Consider the following 22,080-nt stretch of genomic DNA (forward strand, 5'->3'; position numbering starts at 1 on the left):
AGCCCAGACTACTAATGCGATTCTATTTGCACTGGGCAATGCTCACGACAAACACAAATTAAAATGAAATAACAAATACAGGACCCAGATTGAATGAGAAATAACTAATTTTCGAAGTTGTGAAACCAAGAAAGACAATCCGAGAAGCCTTTTTAATTTTTCAAAGTTAATTTCTGGGTTATTAGAATCGCGTTTACAGCAAACGGCAAACGTCAGGATCGCATTTTTGTTTTCTCGAAAAAATGAGCACATTGATGAGGATAGTGCAAAAAAGTTCTAGTCTGTGATGCTAACGCAAAATTTCTCAATTTTACTGAGACACTGAAAAACAGTGAGCGGCAAATGAAGGATAAACATGGTCATGTGGTCATTTCTCCCGTTTCTCTTAAACGTATTTCTAAATCTGTCTTTTGCAATCTACCCTTTTCTCCCAGCTTAGCAAACTTCATTATCGTTGTATTTTTTGGTTAATGGCAAAATAAACGAATTGAAAAAAAAAAGGATTGAAAGTAAAATTTCTGTTATCATACCCTGAGCGATGATCAATCAGTTGAGTGTTACAAATGTTGGATAAGTTACTGGATTTAACCATTTAAGTTAAAGGTGCTCCGCAGTGGTCAGTGTATATGAGAGGCTCAGAAGCAAGATGTACCAACCCAAACAACTGTCAATTGCCCCTGGTAAGCAGACCAATTGCGCCAGACTGCGTTTCAGAACCAGTGGAGCAATTAAAGAAAAAAGATCAAACAAAAATTGCCCCCTGATAGACAAACAGAACTAGAGCAACATTTAAAGAAAAAACAATCATTTTTTATTTATTTTTTTTTTATTCAGTCGGTATGGAGTGAATTTTTATTGCATTACTTTTTTTTAACAAAATAAGGTATTTCCAGTTTTTTTATTTTATTTTATTTTGAGATAGCTCACTTTCCTTATGATCCCTTCGTACGAAAATGATGTTTTTTTTTAAGAAAATCGCGTAAGGCCTTCTTAAGGTGGTACCATAGGCTAAAATAGGTAAATTTTGTGTAAATTTATGGATAAAACATTTACTGGAGGATTTGTTAAAATGACCTGAAATTTTCGCATGAAATATATTATTACATATATAATTCGAATTTTTTTTTTTATTTTGATTAGTTTTGTGGAATTTGTGGAATGTGAAGAATAATGGGGTGTGGTGAAAAACTTTATTTTGCAGTAAATGTTCTCTAAATTCCCGCCAATTTAATATTACTCAAAATGAAGAAGCACATGCATAAAGATAATAATAATAAAGATTTTCAGCGTAGTCCTGCAAAAAATATTTAATTTTGACAATTTTATTCAATGCATGGGGTTTGACAACAATCGCTTGATTTAAAATGGGGTTCATAAAGATGATCGCTTGCGAAAGATTGTAAGTAACAACATGTTAGACGTAATACGTCAAACACGAGAAAGCGTGTTTCATCAGATATCCAAACACCGAGAATTAGGTCGAAAAAACGAGGCGCAGCCGAGTTTTTTTAAACGACTTCAAGGTGTTTGGATATCTGATGAAACGCACTTTCGAGTGTTTGATATGGCTTCTCAAATGAGCAAGAATTCTTGGAGAAATTCAAGGCTAAAGTTGGCAAAATTTTAGGGTAATTAGGATCACATATCCAAACCTCGGTCACGGTAGTGATGTTCTTTGTTTTCTCTTGATGAATTATTAATGAGTTTGAGAACGGATTTTTGCTAACGATGGACGCTTACAAGAAATTCTAAATAAAGTGTCTAACCGAACTGATTTGAAACAGGATTTCATGGATATCAAAAAAGTCGGAGATGATCATATCCCTTCCGACCATGATTGCTTAGAGATTCAATTTTGTTGATAATTTTATATAATAGTGATCAGGATCGAAATTCTCCTTGCAATGGCACTACTTCATCAAAAGTCAATTCATGAGAATAAAGGAACTGATCACCAAAGATAACACGTGTTGTTTGAATAAATTCTCCTAACTAGCAGCACACGAAATATATGCACACAGTGAGGAAAACGTGCAAATTCAGATTGGAACTAAAAGGGTTAAGCGAGCATACGCTCTGATTGGTTAGAAAGAGCTACTATACTTTTCTCCACTTGTGCAGTTCAGGTACGTAAACACTGCTATCCATACTCGGAAGACGCTTTGTATTCCTTATATGAAATAGCAAAAACAGCGGATGTTCTCGAGGTGAAGTGTTTTTGTGTTTTTGTTTTTTTCATTTAAGTTCTTGTCGCAAATCTGCTACCAAGTCGTCGGCTGTTCAATTCAGAATATTACAATTACTCAGCTCTTAATTGACACCTCGCAGTCGATTAGCACAAGGTCACCTGATTATTAATTCTATGAATGCGTCGTTAAAAACATTTCGACCCTCGTTGTGGTTATTTTATAAAATAGGTCAAGATATTTTTCCCAGATTGATATCAACTTTCTTCATGCATATGTCTCTATTCAGTTTGCTTGGTTTGCGGAATTGCTTTCCAAAATTATTTCGCGGAGGAGCTTTTGAATTTTTTCTGTTTTCTTTTCTTTTCACAACAAACATACATGTCCCAACTTAAATTACACACGGTAAAATCTTGTCGACTATAAAATTTTCTTTCTCTCAGTCACTCAGGCAGCATGTATTTAAGCCAAAACGCCAAAACGCCAAAACGTGATTTTTTTTTTCAGTTTTTCTGAAAGGAAGAGGTCTGATTTTGAAAAGGGGTAAATTAATTTTCAAAGTTTTGATCTCCCGGTAACAAAATTCAGAACGGAAGTTGCTTGTTGACTGAAGACGTTTAATTAAGAGAAACAATTTTCCTTTCGGACGATGGATGGGCAGGAAATTGTTTTCAATATCCTCTCCAAAAAAATATTACCAAAGACATAAAATTTTAATTTGGGAACCATCGTGGCTTTTTTTTTTTACCCTCAGCTGCGAAGGTTTGACAATTAAAATGAGTTGAGTCAATTTGTTACCTCTCGCGATTGGTTAGTCCTTAACTGACGTGAGAGAAAATGTCCATGTAGCAGTTATCTCGCGTTTTAAGTGCCTTGAAAGGCACGTCCGTGTTGCAAACATGACGCAATTTTGCCAGCTTTTCTAATGCGTTGCCAAACATTTGTGGCCAAACTGCTCGCCTCTACCTGTAAATACACGCGAGGACGTATGAGATCGCTGACAATGCCTAGCTCCTCGCCGTACTACTAAATTCAAGAACTACACCAGGCAGTGGCGATGAATTCGAATGAAATTAATTTGTATTCAACGGGAAATCCAAACCTTTCCCTACACACGACTCTTGCCTATTCAAATTCAGAATTTTGCGATATTTCTCCCACAGCCAAGAACATCGCCATTGCAGTACTTTTAATCGCCATTTGTGTCGTAACATTCTGTGGAAATTTAGCCGTGTGTTTAACCGTCTATGCCAACCGCACTCTGCACACCACAACAAATATCCTCATCGTTTCTTTGGCTTTGGCTGATTTGTTGGTTTCCCTGTTCTCAATGCCGTTCCGGATTGACTTCATGTTACACAACGAATACTGGTGCAACAATATGAAAGCTTGTAGTCTGTGGATCTGGATCGACATGGTTGCCTGTAGTTCTTCCGTAGGCAGTCTTGCAGCTGTGTCAATCGAGAGGTTCGTCGCAGTAAAGTGTCCTCTGCGCTACCCAGTACTCATGAGTCAGAGAACCGGTTTGGCGATGATAATCGTCGTGTGGTCATACTCCGCGATTTGGGCTTCCCTCGGTCACTACAACTGGACATTGAACCGCGCGGAAACATTCGCCGCGTTCAGAGGATGCGGAAAGAACGATCGATTGTACTACACAATCGTGGCCGCTTTCGCGTTTTTCTTGCCGCTAGGAATCGTCATAGCGGCTTATTGTTACCTCACTAAAGTGGCTTTTCATCAACGGCGGCGGACTATGGCCAACAGTGTCCGTCCAGCAGAAAGCACAGACGCACCTCACAAGGCGATCCGTCGTGGATCCATCTTACAAGAGCTGAAAGCAGCGAAAATGATGGCTTGCGTGGTTGGAGTGTTTTGCATTAGCTGGGTGCCCTTTTTCGTTCTTTTGTTTTTAAGTCTTTGGCAAGGCTTCGAGAGCACTCCAGCAGTAGCCGAAATATTTGTCACGATTCTTCCGAATCTTAACAGCTCCTTAAACCCTTTTTTGTACATGGCGTTCACGCGAGAACTGAGACAACAAGTCGCAAAGATGATAAAAGCTCTGCCCGTTTTCAAACTGTGTCGTTCCGACCCGAGAGATTCCGTTGAAACATCGACACAAACTCGGGCAATGACTGTTGGGGAAACCAACATTCGATCAACACGTACAATTGAACTATCGGCAACAAACCAATAAACTTCAACAGAAAGAATATTGATTCAAAGCCTTGACGGTCTGGGAAAATTGAAAGTGGCTATAAAAGGCGATATGTTTAAATTCACGTAATAAATTTGTAATCCGCACCTTTGCCATGAACGTTTTCGAATGGCAAATATCCATTATACCATTTGCACTGCTAGATAAAAAATAACAATAAACCGTAGGTTACTAAAACTTGATTCTGAAGTTGATCGGCAGGATGTCTAGTCAAAAGCATTTTCCTGTGGCGAAGTTTATTATGCGGTACAAGATGGTTCTTGTCCGAGTTCACGGATGAACAAATAAAACTGAATAAACAGCTCTTTTCACTGGTGCTGATTAAGATGTACGATGTGATTCAAACTTTAATTCCAGTCTACTATTGAAATCCTTACGCGTGGACATTCAAATGAAACTCACTATACAATAATTTATATCGGAAATTTCTTATGCTCTACAATAGGGTTCTATTGTTTGTTATTTTCTGATTATACGCCCATTCAAATAAAGAATTGAGCAGTGCTGCGTATTATGATCTGCGGTTTAGCGTCTTTTTAATGGCCAGGTAATTTTGGCAAAAACAATGTCGAATTAAATTAGTTATTTGTGTCACGTTTCTAGAAAACATTATGAGTTCCTCCTGTTAATTAATTGATCTCCGGCCCAAAACCTCCAATTTTCTAGCCAGAAAAATAAACGCAAATGGCACCTAGAATCGTTTTATCGTTTATCGACCATCTTAACGAAATCCCAACCTTGAACAAGTTATTGGTGTCAAACGCCGAAAAAAAAACCTCCCGCAAACGACCATCCCCTTGAAGCGGCTACAGTCCTGCACGATTCTCTCTTGCAACAAGTTAAACACCCATTGTAAATTCAATGCCAAAATCCATATGTATTGACAAAACCTTTTGTTTATTTTCCGGTTGTTACTTCAAAGTCTTTGTGCTCCATGACACGAACGACGGTAATGGTGATTATAGTTTGATAATCTCAACTGGTGAAGCGAAGGTTGTTTAAGTCGTATGACTAAAAGGTGCCTAAACAGTGCATACGGTCAACAATCCACATCCGCTATTACTTGATCACGAACCAGATTCAAATTTTTGACAGCTGGGTGCGGAAATGATGACGGGTTTTCCTTTACCTGAAATCTCTCGTAAGCGATTACGGGATAAGGTCGCTCACGAAAGCTGAACAAGACTTGTAAAGATGGTAGCTTGCTGTTTCCTACTAGTAAATACAGTGTTTAACTGCGAACTGATACATATAAAATATACAAGTGGCTGCTTACGATTGGAGATTCCACTGAAATGGTGTGCACGTGTAGTGTTCATTTAAACATGCGGGACTTCCTTAGCGCGGGAAACTGTAGGTCATGTGACCATTCGAGTGGAGCGGGTTGTGTTGTTGATCAGCGAATGCTTACAGCGACTGCATGTTGCTTGAGTTTCAAGCCTTAGGGGCCCTTAGAAATACTACAGCATGTTTGGCTGGGAACTGATCAAAAGATGGGTGCTCACAAGAGATTCTAAATAGTGTTTGACTGAGACTGATTCAAATTGGATTTCAAAATGACGTTTGCTTACAAGAAGTTCTAAATACAATGTTTGAACGAGAACTGATTTCATGAAGTTGACTAAGAATTGATTGAAACCAGGAATTTTATCTCGGTGACTGCAAAGTAATACCGGCTGCCGCAATGTGTAATAAGCTTGGCGCATTTGTAGCAACGCAGCTATCGCAAATTGTAATAACTCGCCGTTTTGTTGGCTGAATAACACACATATAGCAAACCGTATTACAACTGGCCACATTTAGGAACTTTATTTCGATGCCTCTAATGTTATACTGGCTGCTGTGCACAACGTGTAATAAACTTGCCCCAAATTGTAATGCCTCGCAGTATTTTGTTATAACTCACATATAGCAAACGGTATTTTAACTGGCCACATTTAGGAATTTTATTTCGGTGGCTCTAATGCAATACCGGCTGCCGCAACGTGTAATAAGCTTGTCGCAAGCTGTAATAATACCGGCGATCTATTTTGTAATAACGCACATATAGCAAACGGTATCAGTTTAACAATCAAGCCACATTAAGGAATTTTATATCGGTGGCTCTACTGTATTACCGGCTGCCGCAACGTGTAATAAGATTGTCGTAAATTGTAATAACTCGACGCATTTTGTAATAACGCACATAGCGCAAACCGTATTTTAACAAGCCACATTTGTGAATTTTATATTGGTGGCTCTACTGTAATACCGGCTGCCGCGACGTGTAATAAGCTTGTCACAAATTGTAATAACTCGACGTATTTTGTAATAAAGCACATATAGCAAACGGTATTTTAACTAGCCACATTTAGGAATTTTATTTCGGTGGCTCTTATGTAATACCGGCTGCCGCAACGTGTAATAAGCTTATCACAAATTGTAATAGCTCGCCGTATTTTGTTATAACTCTCATATAGCAAACCACATTATAACTGGCCACATTATGTTACGCATTTATCACAAATTGCTATGACTCATCGTATTTTGTACTAACACACCCACTACAAACTGTAATACCTCGTGACAATTTGCAATACTGAACGCAGCTATCACAAACTAAAACTGCACGTTGTTGCGATTTGTAACAATTTAACCTGTTGCAAATTGTAACATAACATCAATTGTACAATGACTCGCAAATATAATAACAGGTAAGGGTGGATATAAGCATTGAGCCAGGAAAGTGACAGTTGCACTAGTTTTAAACTTTCATGACAATCAGCATCGACAACACGGACATCATTGTCGTGAAATCACAGTGAATTTCGCAAATATAAGTTCACGCGCGAACTGAAACCTCAATCAAAGTCACACGTGTAAACGATCGTCCGGCAAGATAAACAGATTAAACCCGCTTCAAAATTTATCGTTTAATTCATTTTCACGCTCCTTAAGTCAAACCTTTCTAGCCTGTGAACAGGCTCTCTACTGGGCGATGGGATGAAGAGAAAGCGCGAGGAGAAGGGGGAGAGAGAACAGGGGACACAGGGAGGGAAGGAGAAGGAAGGGGTGAGGAAGGGCAGGGGAGACAGGGAGGAGAGGAGAGGGGGAGGGGTGGGGAAGAACAGGGGGGAGAGCGGGGGGAACAGAGCTCCACTTTCCCCAGTCACCTCCCCCCTCCCCCCTTCCCCACCCCGCCGCCGCCTCGGCTCGAAGCTGGCGTCAAGCCAGTCGGCATATGAACTGAGACTAAAACTATACAGAATTCTTTTCAGACCAAACCCTCGGCTGTTGCGAGGTTAAACAAAAAGTTCTCCACCACAGCTGTTAGTTTGCGCTGTTTTAGTGATTCTAAAGTGACTCTGGCCTTTCCTCCCTCTTCAGGCTCAACCGCCAGTTTTTTGAGGTTGTTAATGAGATCCTTCGTCTTGACTGACAGCTCCTAAAATTAGAGCGATTTGACGATTTATATACGAGTCTGAAACGTCGATCATTGAAGGAGAAGGGACCTCAGATAACAATGGGCGAGAACGCAAGAGATTAATTGAGCAGTTAAGAGTTTGAATTTTCTGGATAATTTCTAAAAAAAATTAGTGCCGATTTAAACTCTTTTAGCCGATTACTAACTCTGGGAGGTAGTCTCGGTACGGGTCATTTGGGCACGTACCGAAATTTGGGAGTGCCATGCCGATTGCGCTCGCGTGTAAACATTTTATAGTTTGTTTAAATGCCTAACGCAAACATAAAATATCACTGGCAAACTCACGGACGAGATAGAAATATAGAACGAGGAAAATTGTGAGACTAATCAAAGTATACGATGAAATCGTTTGGTTACCTTCACAAGCTTCTGATCATTATATTCCTCGTTTTTAGCAGCCTCAACCATGAACATGGCAATATCTTTGTGAATTTTCCCCATCTGAAACGTTTCTGAGAAAAATAGCGACAAAGAATAGACACTAAAATATTATTAAAATAATTACTAAGGAATTACCAAATCGAAAAATATTAGGCTCCCGTGAGAAATCTTCTAAATGGCGCTTTCATGTAAATATTAATACGACTTACGAAATTATAGGAAACACAAACCGTTAAAACATATACGGTAATGTATAAAGCTATGTACCGCTTAAGATCACTTAAATTGGGAGAAATAAAAGCTCTATACAGTTGACTTGATTTGAGGACCAACAAACTTTGTCATGGAACGCTGTCTTTTGAAAAGCTTGTATTTTCTGAGAAACAATGAAGAAAATAGGCATATTTGTTTTTGCTGTTGTTGTTTGTTTGCTTGCTTTTTTGTTTTGTTTTGTTTTGTTTTATTTTTCAATAACGTACCTTTTGCTTCCGGTGAAATAGAAATTTCTCCAGCGGCAACTGAAAAACAAATATACATTTTGAGACCTTGTGGAAACTTTTTTTAAGTAAACTGAGCAACTCAGTACGTGAAATACGTTATGCCGCGAACAGTCGAACAGTCCTTTACGGCTAAATGGGAGTTACGAACGCGTTACGATGCCCACTCCAAATAGCCATTGCTGATCTCTGACATCTCAGTGACTTTCGGCTTTCACACTGACTTTTGATTGTCGTGATAATAAGCAATCCTTGCAGGGCTTTTAGTGCAGAGAAAGCCTGGAAGGGACTCGAGGCCGCGACCTTTCAAATACCGGCGATGCAACGATACCAAATGAGAGCGGATGATTTTTTGCGAGATATTTTGCGCCATTTGGGGAACATTTTGCAATAACTACCAAGACGTACCGTTGACAAACAGATCATATAATTCAGTTCTACTCTCAACCGATGCATCAGTGAAGCCAGCTACATATGTAATGCTGGACGTAAGCCTTTCCAGCTCCTCATCCTCCAGATGAACATAAGGATGGAGAATGCTCCAGTTCTGACGATGCCAAACCAGTAAAGGTAAAGCTCTAGAAAATATACAACGGAGAAATCAGCAAAATTACAAACATAAACCCTGGGCGTGTATTCCTCGAAACGAAATTTTGGGGGGTCAGTTATTTTCGGGAGAGCGTGTTTTCGGGGACTTATTATTTTCAAGAGAACGTTTTCAAAATGAACATTTGGCTTTATCAACCAAAATGATAAGGTAACTTCGCCACTGTAAAGAAATTCGAGTGCTGACGTTTCGAGCGTCAGCCCTTCGTCAGGGCGAATCCATTTTGTTTTGATGTTAGCATTGCCCGAATAAAAACACTTAAGCCTAAAATAAGTTGTTATGGGAAGGATGCTTGCGTTTGAGGTTTGGTGGGGTGCTATTTTCATTCTTTTTGGCAGGCGGCAGGGGAGCTTCCTTTCGTGGGGGGGGGGGGGGGGGAGGGAGCTTTTATTGGGAATTTAAAGTGTCTATGTTGCCCGTAACGTTTTTCAGTTTTGGTAAGTTTATGAAGCATAGACAACTTTCTCAATCTTTTTTTTTTTTTCAATTCTGACCAGTTTTCCCCGTGAAAATTTCCTTGAGCCACGTTCTTCAAGATTGGCCGAGTGATCAAGCCTAAAAGAGCCTTGGACCTAGTTAGACTGTGACGTCATTTCAATGTATCAGAAATCATCTTGAGTATGCGAACAACAAAAAATGTACATCTATGCACTGGTCGAGAAGTGTTACTTCTCACCACACTTTTCATTCTTTTCTTTATAAGAACCATTTTATAAGAACGGTAGGCTATGGTATTGCTAAACATTGCGAATAAGCTAAGAATTGGTGTGCTGAGAACGTCGAGACTAAACCCCACCCCCCCCCCCCCAACACCACTCCCTCCCGCCTCCCGCCAGCGAAAAAAACTACGTCCTCATCGTATTAAATCCATTACTCTTGTTAACAAAATCTGTATGGATGTGTAATAGTCAGGGCAACTGATGGTGCCAGCTTTGAAACCAGAAGATTATTAAAATATTTTGCGTCTCCATTCATATCCCATCCAATGTTTCTTCAGAAAACAAACACTTCTCTTTAGTTGTTTCCCTCCACCCAGACAGAAAGTTCCTAGAAGGTGAACCTTAAGGAACATTGTTTGCAACTAGCATTGGTGGGGGAGGGGGTAGGGGAAGTGGAAAAGTGGTTTGCACAGCATGCACTAGCTAAGTATTCTCAAAATCAATTACATGTAGAACAAAGACATCCACCTCCTACCTTGATATGTTCAAAAGAGTTTCAATTTTTGGACTGTAAACAACTACTTTCTTCTTCAGCAGGAGAGCAGTGTATATCAAAATGGTTTCCACTCCAAATATGTTGATCACATCTAAAAGAAGAGCAACAAACAAATTACAGATCATTTACATCAAGAAATTAAGACGTTTACAGACAAAATAATCCAGCAAGCATTCCAAACCTCTTGTTGTTAGAGAACTATTAATAATTACTGTGAGTGAAAATAAACATGAGAATAAAACGTTCCATTGCAGACTCATTATTCATTTTAAACTTTGAAGGTTAAATCAGAAAAGAAAAAATGTGGCTGCCTCAATATTAAATTATTTTAACTTATCTGGCATTCATCTGAAAAAAGGAATTTTCGTGCCGAAAATGCATGGAAAATTTCCCTTCAAATTAGCGCTTCTACATGTAAGTACAGTGTAGATGGCATACACAGGCCCACATTTATCCAAAAATTGTTAAAAACATTCTGAGAGCTTTTTAAAGTTGTTTTGTCTTGGCCTCCTGTCGATACTAAAACGGCATTTTTAGTCAACGAACAAGCTGACAATAACAAACACCATCAGTATGATATCATTGTTTTGAAAAAAATTCTGTTTCCTTGCCTCTCTAGACCGGATGGAATTATCTTTCTGTATGAACTTATTTACCTGAAATAGGTGAAGCTACATAAGACATTCGGGGATCAAAGTCCTTGACTAAAAACAAATCACCCTCGCCATTTGAGCAGGATCCTTTTGTAATAACAGACAAGTAAGGTTCCAGCATGCCACTGGCATCTCCAGATTTGATAAACTTGTTTATCATGATCTTACAGAGGCCTTTGTACTTCTCTGGACAAAAGTCCTACGGAGGTAATTAGAAACCGCATCAACTGCATGGTCTTCCAACCAGTGCCAGGCAAAGCCCTTTACATGTACTTCAATTTAGTTTTCAGTTTAGAGATTTCTTTTTATTACAATGAATATGAATGACTCATGTCTGGATTGGCTTCAGTGCCAGCCATGTGGTAGTTATTGAATATTCTTTCAGCCTCTTGATGGGTATTTCCGAAGAAAGTGACAATCCAACAATAAAATTATTGTCACTAAAGTCAAAAAAGACAATCCCAAGATTGAAGTGACAATTTTCCTATTGTGTTCAGAGAGTAAATAAGGTCAAAGTTTTCGAAATTAATAAGTTACTACTTATAGCTAAAATAATTACCGAATTGTAGAGAAAGGAATGATGGTGATGATGATGATTATGACGATGATGATGATGATGATGATGATGATGATGATGATGATACAGATGACCTGTCAACTCCGTAGACTTTCTTCAATTGTTAATCTTTTTCCTCAACGATGACCACCAACAGAGTCAATAAAAGCTAAACATTACACCTCAATCCCCCAGCGTGGCATGAAAAGGTTGATTTTGAGGAAAGCCTTGAAAATAAGATGTCCGTCTTAAGCGGTTGCATGTCCATAAGTATGGTTCAACACATTCTGACATGATCCTTCACAGACAGACAGAACAACACTGTTTTCAACAATCATAAACTGCAAAATTTTGAGGACCCTGAAAACGGTAGGACCCAGAATGGGTCTTAACTTACTCAAGATTATTTTGAATTCTGGTTTCAGAGCCTTAGGAAGCTTAAACCCTTACCTTTGCTATCAGTGTTAATGCCACATGAGTGACCTTGAAAACGAAAGAAAACAAAATAGTAGAGTTAATGATCAGCTGCTTCACCAAATTACTTTCAATGTAAAGCCTCTATTTTGCCAGTCTTGGGTCTTTGTTTAAGATTGTTTTTTCTGTCATGGTAGTTCTAAGCAATTACTGAAAATGAAGGGTTCTGATAATGGAATGGGTTGCTGGAGAAAGGGTGAAAGCGATGATTTGACTTTGGAATCCAAATGTCTCCAAATTCTCTTTACACTGTAATTTAGCATTATGATACAAACTGGTTATTGTATCAGAATTGCAGTTCCATAATTATGTTGTGAGACAATTAAGGGCTCAGTTTGGCCAATTATCATATGGCTTTTATAATAGCCTAAACACTGAACCAACTGAGGCAATGTTTAAATGATTTCTTTTAATACCTGCTTAAAGCTGAACAAAAGCAAATCAACCACACTTCTATTCCCCTTTTGTTCTTGTTTCTCGAGTTTTCAGCAAAAGTCATAAGCTAGTTTGTCAAATTCAAGCTCGCAGGTAACAAAACATCTGTGGAACTACATTTCTAACATAATAGCCAATCTGTAGGCCAAAGTAGAGCTTACTTTGAATTCTTATGGCCAAAATAATTAATTGTCAGTTGTGTGGTTTTTTTTTAATTTATTAAAATCAATACCAGACAAAATTAACCCTGTAACTAAACAAACAAAAAGTAACTAAACAGATGAAACCAGAGGAGAACTCCTTGGAATTTTTGGTGGGGCTAAGTCCCTCAGTTCTCCAAAACACTGACCCTGTTTGAGACCAAAATATGTAAATTATTTTCAATACTCTATATTTCAAAGACTGTCTATAAAATCCATTATTGTTTTCAGACCCGACTTCTAACACACCCATTTTCTAACATTGGTCTGTAAAATCCATACCAGTTCAATGGTTAATCTGTGCAACAACTGCTCAAAAACCTTGGGACGCCAAACACCGAGCACCCCCACCCCCCAACTCCCCCTCCCACTGGGGTTTCAGTGGGATGTTGAGGTATTTACAAAGGAGTTGAACAATCTTATCAACTGATAACCTAGCCGTTCAATCTCGTGCTAAACAAGTGCCTCTAGTTAATGAGATTCTCTAGTTAATGAGATTCTCTGGTGCTGGTAGAGTGGGAGGGGTGGGGGAGGTGGGGTTAGCAGGATGCTGGGGGAACGAGAATGCCATACACAGTAAAGTAAGCATTATTTTACGTGTCAATCAACGCAACCAACCTTGTTCAACGCATCCGAGTTTTTAACCTCTGATGTGTAAATATAAAACCACTGCTTATTAAACTGGCCGAAACAAAACGGTATGATTTCATCCTTATCGGTCTTGAGACAGCATTTCCTCAAAATGACCTGCCGGAATGTTTCAGTTATGGCAGGGTAAGACCAAGTCCAAAGCACGTCTGAATCCACGTCTTTTTCTGCAATAAGTAACGAACGAGAACGTTAGTAACTTTACACAGCAATCAGTTGATTACATTACGAATGTTGAGGGCAGAAACGAGGAATATTACCAATCAGACAAGCCGCAACAAGATCTCCAAGCCCCGCCATTTTGTCTGCAATACTGAGCCTGCAATGCACGAATGACAGCGGCAAATCAAAACAAACATGGCGGCCTTGTGAGGCAGGAGGGAGTCAATCTCGTACCCAGAGTCCTCAGGCTTTTTGGTCAGCGGGGCGGCGCCAGGAGAGACTCTGGGATAATGGAATTTCTTATCCCAGAAAACGTGGGATTCCGGTCTTTGTGCGCATGCTTAAGATTAAAGCGGAAGTCAAATGCCCCAAAATGGCAGCCGCGTTACTGTTATTGGGCCTGAAGGTTTTATCGGGCCTTGAAAGTGTTCGAGAAAGCCAAAATTGATTCTACACGCGATCAAAAGGAACTGGATTTTTTCCCGTAAGAGCGGATCATTTGAAGCAACTGGATTTTTTTTCATGTAAGAGCGAGCGAAAGGTGACTTAATTCGACGTTGCTACAACAGACAAGTAACATATTTCTTTATTACTGTTTATGCTTACAAATAAAAAGGAACCATCACTTCTCCTCTCACAGAACTGAGCAGCTGACTGTGTATTAAATTTATGTTCAAATTACCTTCTCCCTTTCCCTTAACAGTTTATTTCCAAATGGGATTCAATGAACACATACATGTTACCATCTGAAAATAATTTAAATCATAATATTTACTGTTGTAAATTAAGTTTTTTTTCGTCTCAAAATTTTTAAATTTTATTAGACTGAATTGTGTACACGCTTTTCTTAAAGTGAATTTAAGAATGTCATATGTGTTCGAATGCAAGCAACATCAGCATATTTAACACATGCCATGAATTCAAGAGCAGCTGTGAATTTTTTTTTCTGAATAAACATTCCTTTTGCCTAGCTTTTGGCAAAACTGATAGAGAGTGCTCACATCTTGCATGCTTCTAGTGCTGTAGAGTTGCTCCCAGGTATACTAATAATATATCTAGAAATAAAATGAAGTAGTATAACAGAGATTGGATAATTGAGCCAACAGGCTTTGAAAATAAGGATAGTGAGTTGTGTTGAGGTTTAATTAGTTAGCTATTCTGCCTAACCACAGAGTAATAATTGTATATGAGAACTGTATGGAGCGTGGTAATCATGCCACCTCTCATCAGTAAATTGGTTATAATGTGATTGGGGAGAGACTGTTGATATCCTCACTATGGTACTTCATTTAGTCAGCCAATTTCTATACCATGCATATAATCTCCTTAGTCTGTTCTTGTATACATGTAACCAAGGTAAAATAATCAATAAAAAAAATAAAAATAAAATAAATCTTATGTGAGTTCTCTAATAAATTTGGGTGCAGTGTAGGAAGCACAGAGAAGGGGTCAATAGATTGGGGAAATTGGGTTTATATTAAATTGACATAAATTTTGGTGGGGCCTGACTTCATCTGGTCGTGGAGTGTACACTTTAACTAAGAGCTGAGTCAGATAGCTCAGATACTGACACACATTACCTAATGTATTTCTGATTGATTAGGGCACATTACTGGTAAATTGATAATTTCTGAATGATTTGCCATTTCTTTTGAGTCGGCTCGATGGTGATGTGATTAGGTATCACACATTTAATTGACTTCAGGCAAGGGAAGTATTATACTCAACCAACACTCTGCAGCTGTAGTATAATATAATCTCTTCTCTGATCTTGCAGCTCTTGCTTTGACGACAGATAATTACTGTTATCAAACTCCCCAATATCCTGAATGATTGGCACAGTGTTATGAGACCTTTGCTGAACTGTGTAAATTATACAGCGCTTGTGGGAATTTGTGGTCCCTTGACAATAATGTTAGCTAAGAACTAAAACTGAAAATTGTCAAACGTGACTCTTAGTTCAAGCCTTTCCTGGGCTCTGATTGTCTATTAGGCCACAATCTAAGTCATCCAGCATACTGCATAATGTTTGAGGGACTGGACCAAGTCTAGTGAGCTGCATTGATCAAAGGTCTAGAACAATAGAAATACACATTCAAAATAATAATTCAAAATCATATAAATTTGTCATACCATCAGTTACAAAACTGTATCTAAAGATGTTTCAAATTTCTTTTAAGCTTGTTAACAGAATAAACAATAAGGCTAGTGATGTTTCTTTAACCCATAAAATATCAGTTGAATAGTAATTTATTATTTTTTTTTTGGTGGGGGGGGGGGGGGGGGTCTAACAAGCGTTGACTGTAAAAATTTGTGTTTCATCTATAATCACTCTATAATTAACAGTTTTGTTAACAAATTATACTTAAAAATTCTATATACTTGATGAGATAATGGTTACACATAATTTCATTAGTTACCCCCAACAGCGAAGGGGAAGGGAGTAAAGGACCCATTGGAATCCTTGGAATGTTCAACATATATATTTTATAGACTTGTCATGCTTTAGTAAACATTGAATGTAGTTTTTTTTGCAAGCTAGTATTGTAGTGTCTGAAAGTTTTTTCTTTTGTTTGATTATCAGTGCAAAATAACAATAAACGATATGATTGACCCACTAAGAAGTATAATTTTTATGCTAAAACCTGCTGGCTACCACAAATTTCTTGCTAATATTTACTAGCAATAATAATTACATGAATGAATATATTACATGAAGAAATGATAGAAGGGGTTGTTTTCACCAAATTATTCAGTAAAATCCATCCACTGCCAAAATAATTCTGTTAGTAAATTTGCCAAATTACAAGTGGAGTGTTTGATAAGGATATAATTATGATGAAAGTGGTCACTTAATTCTGCACAAGGCTGTGCAAGCATTATCTACAGGTCATATGCCACACAAACTTGGGGTACTTCTAACTTGGCTTCCATGTTTATGTACAACAGGTACACTTGCAGTAGAATGAAATCGAGCAGGGGCCTTCTCCTGTATCTCCTCAATAATAGCGTCCCAATTGAACCCTTCAAGGGAAGACTTGGTGTTCTTCCTCATAACATATAGCACAGAAAGTCACACCACCGCTCATCTATTTTTTTTAACATCAAATGGTACTTTAGACATGATTTCACACTTTGCAACAGCATAATTGCTTTGGCCTCTCAACAGGAATATTTGTCTGCAAGGGAACCCACAGTTTTCTTGTCTCATACTTCGTCAATGGAGTATTTGCATGTTTTTTCAGATGAAGGGAAAAATAATATTTTAAAAAGGTTAGATTATTTTTACTTACATATATTAATGTACAGCACATTAACAGAGTACAGTTAAACTATCATTACCTTCAAATTTTTGCCATCTTTATTTTAAACTCAGTGTACATTATTTGTTGAGTTATATAAAAACTCCAAGCAATATATTGTTATAACTTTTGTATATTTTAAGATTGAGGAGGCATAATGTTCATAAGCCTCATATTGATTTCTTTTATTGAGCCTCCACTCCACTACTTGAGTTTTTTTCTTTTCATTGTTTGTCTGTGTACATGTGGGAAATAAATAAATGCAAAGATTTTAAGGTACTTCTGCATTTCCCAGTCGAAGTCCAGCTTCAGGCTTCAGTATTATCTACACCTGTTTTTTGACTTGTTAAGTTGGGTGGCTCTTCACTGTCACAGTGTGTTGACTTTCTTGCAGAGAAGATGGTAGTAAGTAACAAACAACAAGTCTTTATTCTCAACTGCCCCTATACTGTAAAAGTAATCTTTAAATCTGTATGTACTATTACATTTGAGATTAAACTTTCATCTGAAGGTAACTTAACACCACGGCCCTTAACACTTTTTAGGACAAATAACTAATTGTTCTTATTTTGCATGGAATATGGAACAGTTAGAACAAAATCTGCCAAAATTCTCAAAACAAAATCTCAAAATTTAAGAAAAATGTTCAACACACCATTACCTCCGCCTCAAAGGGGCAATTTTTTCTGAATTATTTTTCTTTGGCAAGCTGGCCATGGGCCGTGACTGACAAAAGTGAAACCTTTGCTCTCGTGTGCGGTGTTTGATCATCGTAGAGATGTCTTCAGCGTTTCCCTTGTGGCGGCAAAACCGAAAGGGAATTAATCGAAACGGCAACCTGAGATGGACTCCACTCCACACCAGATCAGTCATCTCCAAATTTTTATCCACGACAAGGTTTATAGATGTTGAAGAACTTCTCTATTTTTCCATGATAACCTTCACTAGTAAATAACATGTTCGCAATATTTAGTACTTTGACGACACCAATGTCCTCTCTGATACGTTTAATGTTTCCATACTTGCGAACGGCTTCACCAATTCGTTCTCCTACCGCTTTTTCTCCCAAACTGACTGATATAATGATATTTTCCGAAAATAATTTTTTGCAACAGCGACAGTAATCAGTTTAAACTGCTCGCATTTGGCCGTGTCATTTTACCGTCGTATGACTGACAGTAGTCGGGCAAACTTCCTACGATAAAACGGCTAATGCTTAGTCGGCTAGAAATTGTTTCACTGACATAATTCAAAACCCGTCTTTGAATTGGAGTCCTTCTTATTTTTGGTATGAAAAAATAACATAAAATAACCGTGACACACACATAAAAATTACAAAACAGCGAGTTTGACATTTCAAATCTCCCTCCAAGACAAGAAGTTGGTTGGGGGGTTTCCGGTTTGGTTAACTTCCGCAAATGACCAACGGACTTCCTGTCGGTCTTCCATTGTTATGCAGACGACCAATCGAAAAAATTAAATTTTTCCATTATCCCAGAGTCTCTCCTGGCGCCGCCCCGCTGACCAAAAAGCCTGAGGACTCTGGGTACGAGATTGGGAGGGAGTGATAAACTCGTGAGCGCGGCTGATTCGAGGTCTCGGGCCATCGTGACGTCACGGAAAAGCGAGCGTGTAAATGCGAAGAATTCTCGAAAATGGCGGCCGGGTCGCTGACTGTGTCACTACTTAAAGCTTATTTTTCTTGTTTATATAAGCTTGAAAATGGCTTGTCATTTGGTTAAGGAGACTTAAAATCTTGTTCTGTTGCTGGAGAGGTGAGTGAATATTTATTGTTATTTCAAAATCCTACGGAAAGGCTTTTCGAAGCGTTTCGGCTTGTCCCCCTGTGTGAAAAATTGTGCCAGAACGATTTGTTTGTTCGCCCGGAGAAATTGGGTTTTTTTCGACATAGATAGTATCAGTCAACTTGACACTCGACTCCAGAGTAGCTTATAATTCTAGCAAAATATCCAGTGTGTTAATAATGTCGAAGAATAAACGATTAAAATGATCAGTGGAATTCGTCGAGTCAGTTTGTAGTTAAGTTTGAATTAATCAGTGCGGTGCTAAAAGATTTCCTTTACTTCTACATTTACGTACCCAAGTAAAGACCCCAGTTAAAAGACACTTTTATCTCTTTGAAGAAACTGTGTCCTCTAATTGTTCGCTTTTACGCTTCAAGTAACCAGTGTTTTGGTTCATGCTCTTTTTTGTTGTAGTACTGTTGAGTTAGTTAAGAATACTTTTTCATTTTCCAGGAGTTCAGACGTAAGTTACTTCACATAATTTAAGCTGTTTTATTAATAGTTACCCCTTAAAAACTAAATTCTTGACCACTGAACACTTACTGCCAACCACTGTCTAGCAAGTAAAAGTAACTTTCAAAACAACAGTAAATACAGTTGTAATCTTGTTTCTATTTTCTTTCCTAGTAGTATTGATTCAAGTGAAGAGAAAAGCAATGATAACCAAGTCTCCTTTTGCACTCACAGGGAGTACATGAAACTTTTCTGAGGCACTAACATCATCTTTGTGGCATGTGTACAGCAGAGGAGAGTCTACTGGCAGGCACTGCTTCTTGACACATTTTTTTACCAGCCTCTGTATCGTCATCCAGTATATCAACTATGGTCACAAGGAATGCTCAAATTATGTTATGTGAATAATGTCACGAACGTCTTGCTGCTTGGGCATTTTTAAAAGTTGGGACTGGTGCAGGTGCAAGGTAGCTACATCAAAAAGGGAGTGGGCCATGCAATATTTAGCCAGACAGAGGGGGTGGGTCATGATATTTATAATTAAATGGTTATTTTAGAAATAAAAATGGACAAAAGCTCACTGTGTCTGTTTTACATTATTAATACCTGTCAAGAGCAGATCCTACCCCCCCCCCCCCCCACCTCTTGAGGGAAGGGGCCTAGTATCAAACAAGAACACAATTTCCAGTAAAATGCTGTAGGCTGAATTGTAGAGTGCTATTATTTATAAAAATTAAAAGATTTGTGTTATGAAGACCATATTCCTTCATTACTCATAGCACTTGTTGTTGTTCACCCAGGCCCCTCCCTCTCAATATCTGTTGTGAAAAATTTAGTCTGTTCAGTAAAATTTGCATGTTACAGTACATATCAAAAGCACTTATAATAATAAACATAAACAACTATGAACATAATGAAATACCTTTGACTGTATCCTATAGACAAGTGCCTTTTGCTGGCAGAACTTTTCTGTCCTTAACAACACTTTCTGACCTTTCAGTATATGATTTTTCTTTATCTTGTTTAGTTTGATGAGTTTTTTCCATTTCCTTCTCAGTGCTTGTTTTCTTTACAGTTAACCAGTTGGGATTTTAATTATTTGTAAGTGCATTAACAATGTTCATACAGAAAGTGTAAAAATTCTGAATGTGTTCAAAGCATGGCCAGGTACAAGGACAATGTGAAGATTTGTAAGGAGCTTTATAACCAGTGTACACGAGAAATGTTTGATGGTTGTTTAGTTCCAACCACCAGTGATGAATTGGTTTATCAGAATACCAGCCTTGACATCATTACTATTTGGCACAGGTAGTCTCTTCAGTTGATTGACCAGTCTATGTTTCTTTCTATTGATTTCGTTGCTGTGTTTATTTCTATTTTATTTATTTATTATTTTTTTTAGAGCAGTCTGAAATGCTCAGTATTGAGTGACAGACCTACTCGGTAAATAAATAAAGATAACATTGCAGAATTGCCTGGGGAATACCAAATGAACATCATTAATTCACTTATGAACGATGCACATAGTGTGTTGATGAGGAGATGCATTTTTTGACAAAAGCATGTAGAAAGAATTAAATCCAAGTTTAGGACAGTGCTGGAACATTTCTTAGTGTATCCATATCTGTCTTCAATGAGCTTATTGTAGTCAAACAAATCAGTAAGCTGCTACCTGGCTGCTACAAAAAGATCAATAATAAGTGGATGAATTATGCGGACGCCCGAGGAAACAACCATTTCGGACTTTCCTCGCTATTTTATCGCAATATTTCTATCAAATCGTGCCCGTATGCCAACGGTTCCTGGAAAATATGAACTTCATCTCTTTCTCAATGTTAGTTCGAAAAGCCCTTTGTAAGAAATGTTTTTGGTCTTTCAAAGAATTCGCGTTTCAATCCGATCATGTTGACTTGAACGAGGACACATACTGCGGCTAGTTCTGTTTACATGTAAGCTAACATTACAAAATAAATTGGTCAGATCACTTACATGTACCAGGCTACAATATTGATCCTGAATGTCGGCTCCGAATCTTCGAATAGTTTTTACTTCCTTCTGTAAAGTCGATAGTTTCCATAAATTGTTAATTGTTTGTATGTTTTTTTTAGAGGGAAGCTCGCGTGAAATTCCGCGTCAGTTCATTTTGCTCGCCGATTATTGATATACCATTTTTTGGCATTTTTATGTGGTTTAAACTACAATCATACAATTATCTACTTAAGATATGAATTAGGCCAGTAGTATTCGACTTAATGGTCCTAACCGGTTTACGACGGGAGCTTTTTTTTCGCATTAGTTGATGTTTTTCTCGCTAGTTTTAGCGGCTGTCACGCAATTAACCTCCAAAGAACGGTGTTTAAAGCCACTGATCATTTTTATAAAATTGTTACATGATTTAATTTTTCTGAAATTAGGAAGATGTCATACCAGTTAAGCTTATGTTTTTGTCTCTACGCTATACATTTTTGGGTTCGTGAGATACACTTCATGAAAGGTCGCAACCTGACACAATTTGATGTTGACATCTGATCGATCGATCGCAGCATTTGGGTATTTTTCTCCTTTAATTTCAAGTTTTTTGGACAGCATGGCATTCAGAATACTTTACATTGAATAGCATGTAGCATAGCTTGAGTTCTTTCATAGTGTTGTTATGGACTACTTGAAATATTGGGCTTTAGGTAAACAAACGGCTTCCAAAAAAATGTGTCTCTTTGAAATTCCCGGGCTGGCGTTTGTGTGACGTCACGATGGCCGGACACCTTGAATTTTTTCAACGCCGATATCTACATTGGCGCCCAGGCCTAAGTTTATCACTCCCTCCT

The 22,080-nt window shown here is 38.1% G+C and overlaps 3 protein-coding genes across 3 annotated transcripts in view; 1 reads left to right on the top strand and 2 right to left on the bottom strand.

Moving 5' to 3' along the window:
- Nucleotides 1-22,080, bottom strand: part of LOC146465725 (solute carrier organic anion transporter family member 4A1-like) — a 291,465-nt gene that overhangs the window by 48,586 nt on the left and 220,799 nt on the right. The window lies entirely within an intron of this gene.
- Nucleotides 893-6,049, top strand: LOC146465727 (alpha-1A adrenergic receptor-like). Its single transcript, XM_085128228.1, has one exon. The coding sequence runs from the start codon at nt 3,244-3,246 to the stop codon at nt 4,381-4,383; it is 1,140 nt and encodes a 379-aa protein (XP_084984354.1). The 5' UTR covers nt 893-3,243; the 3' UTR covers nt 4,384-6,049.
- On the bottom strand, nt 6,188-13,850 carry LOC146465728 (DENN domain-containing protein 10-like). Its single transcript, XM_085128233.1, has 9 exons — nt 13,794-13,850; nt 13,504-13,700; nt 12,227-12,259; nt 11,224-11,419; nt 10,547-10,658; nt 9,154-9,323; nt 8,728-8,766; nt 8,225-8,319; nt 6,188-7,828 (listed from the first exon to the last, which is right to left on the bottom strand). Exons 1-9 carry the CDS (start codon nt 13,831-13,833, stop codon nt 7,658-7,660), a joined length of 1,053 nt encoding a protein of 350 aa, XP_084984359.1. The 5' UTR covers nt 13,834-13,850; the 3' UTR covers nt 6,188-7,657.

Source organism: Pavona decussata, unplaced genomic scaffold (assembly GCF_977016875.1).
Source record: "Pavona decussata unplaced genomic scaffold, jaPavDecu1.1 SCAFFOLD_155, whole genome shotgun sequence".
In the NCBI taxonomy this organism is placed as follows: domain Eukaryota; kingdom Metazoa; phylum Cnidaria; class Anthozoa; order Scleractinia; family Agariciidae; genus Pavona; species Pavona decussata.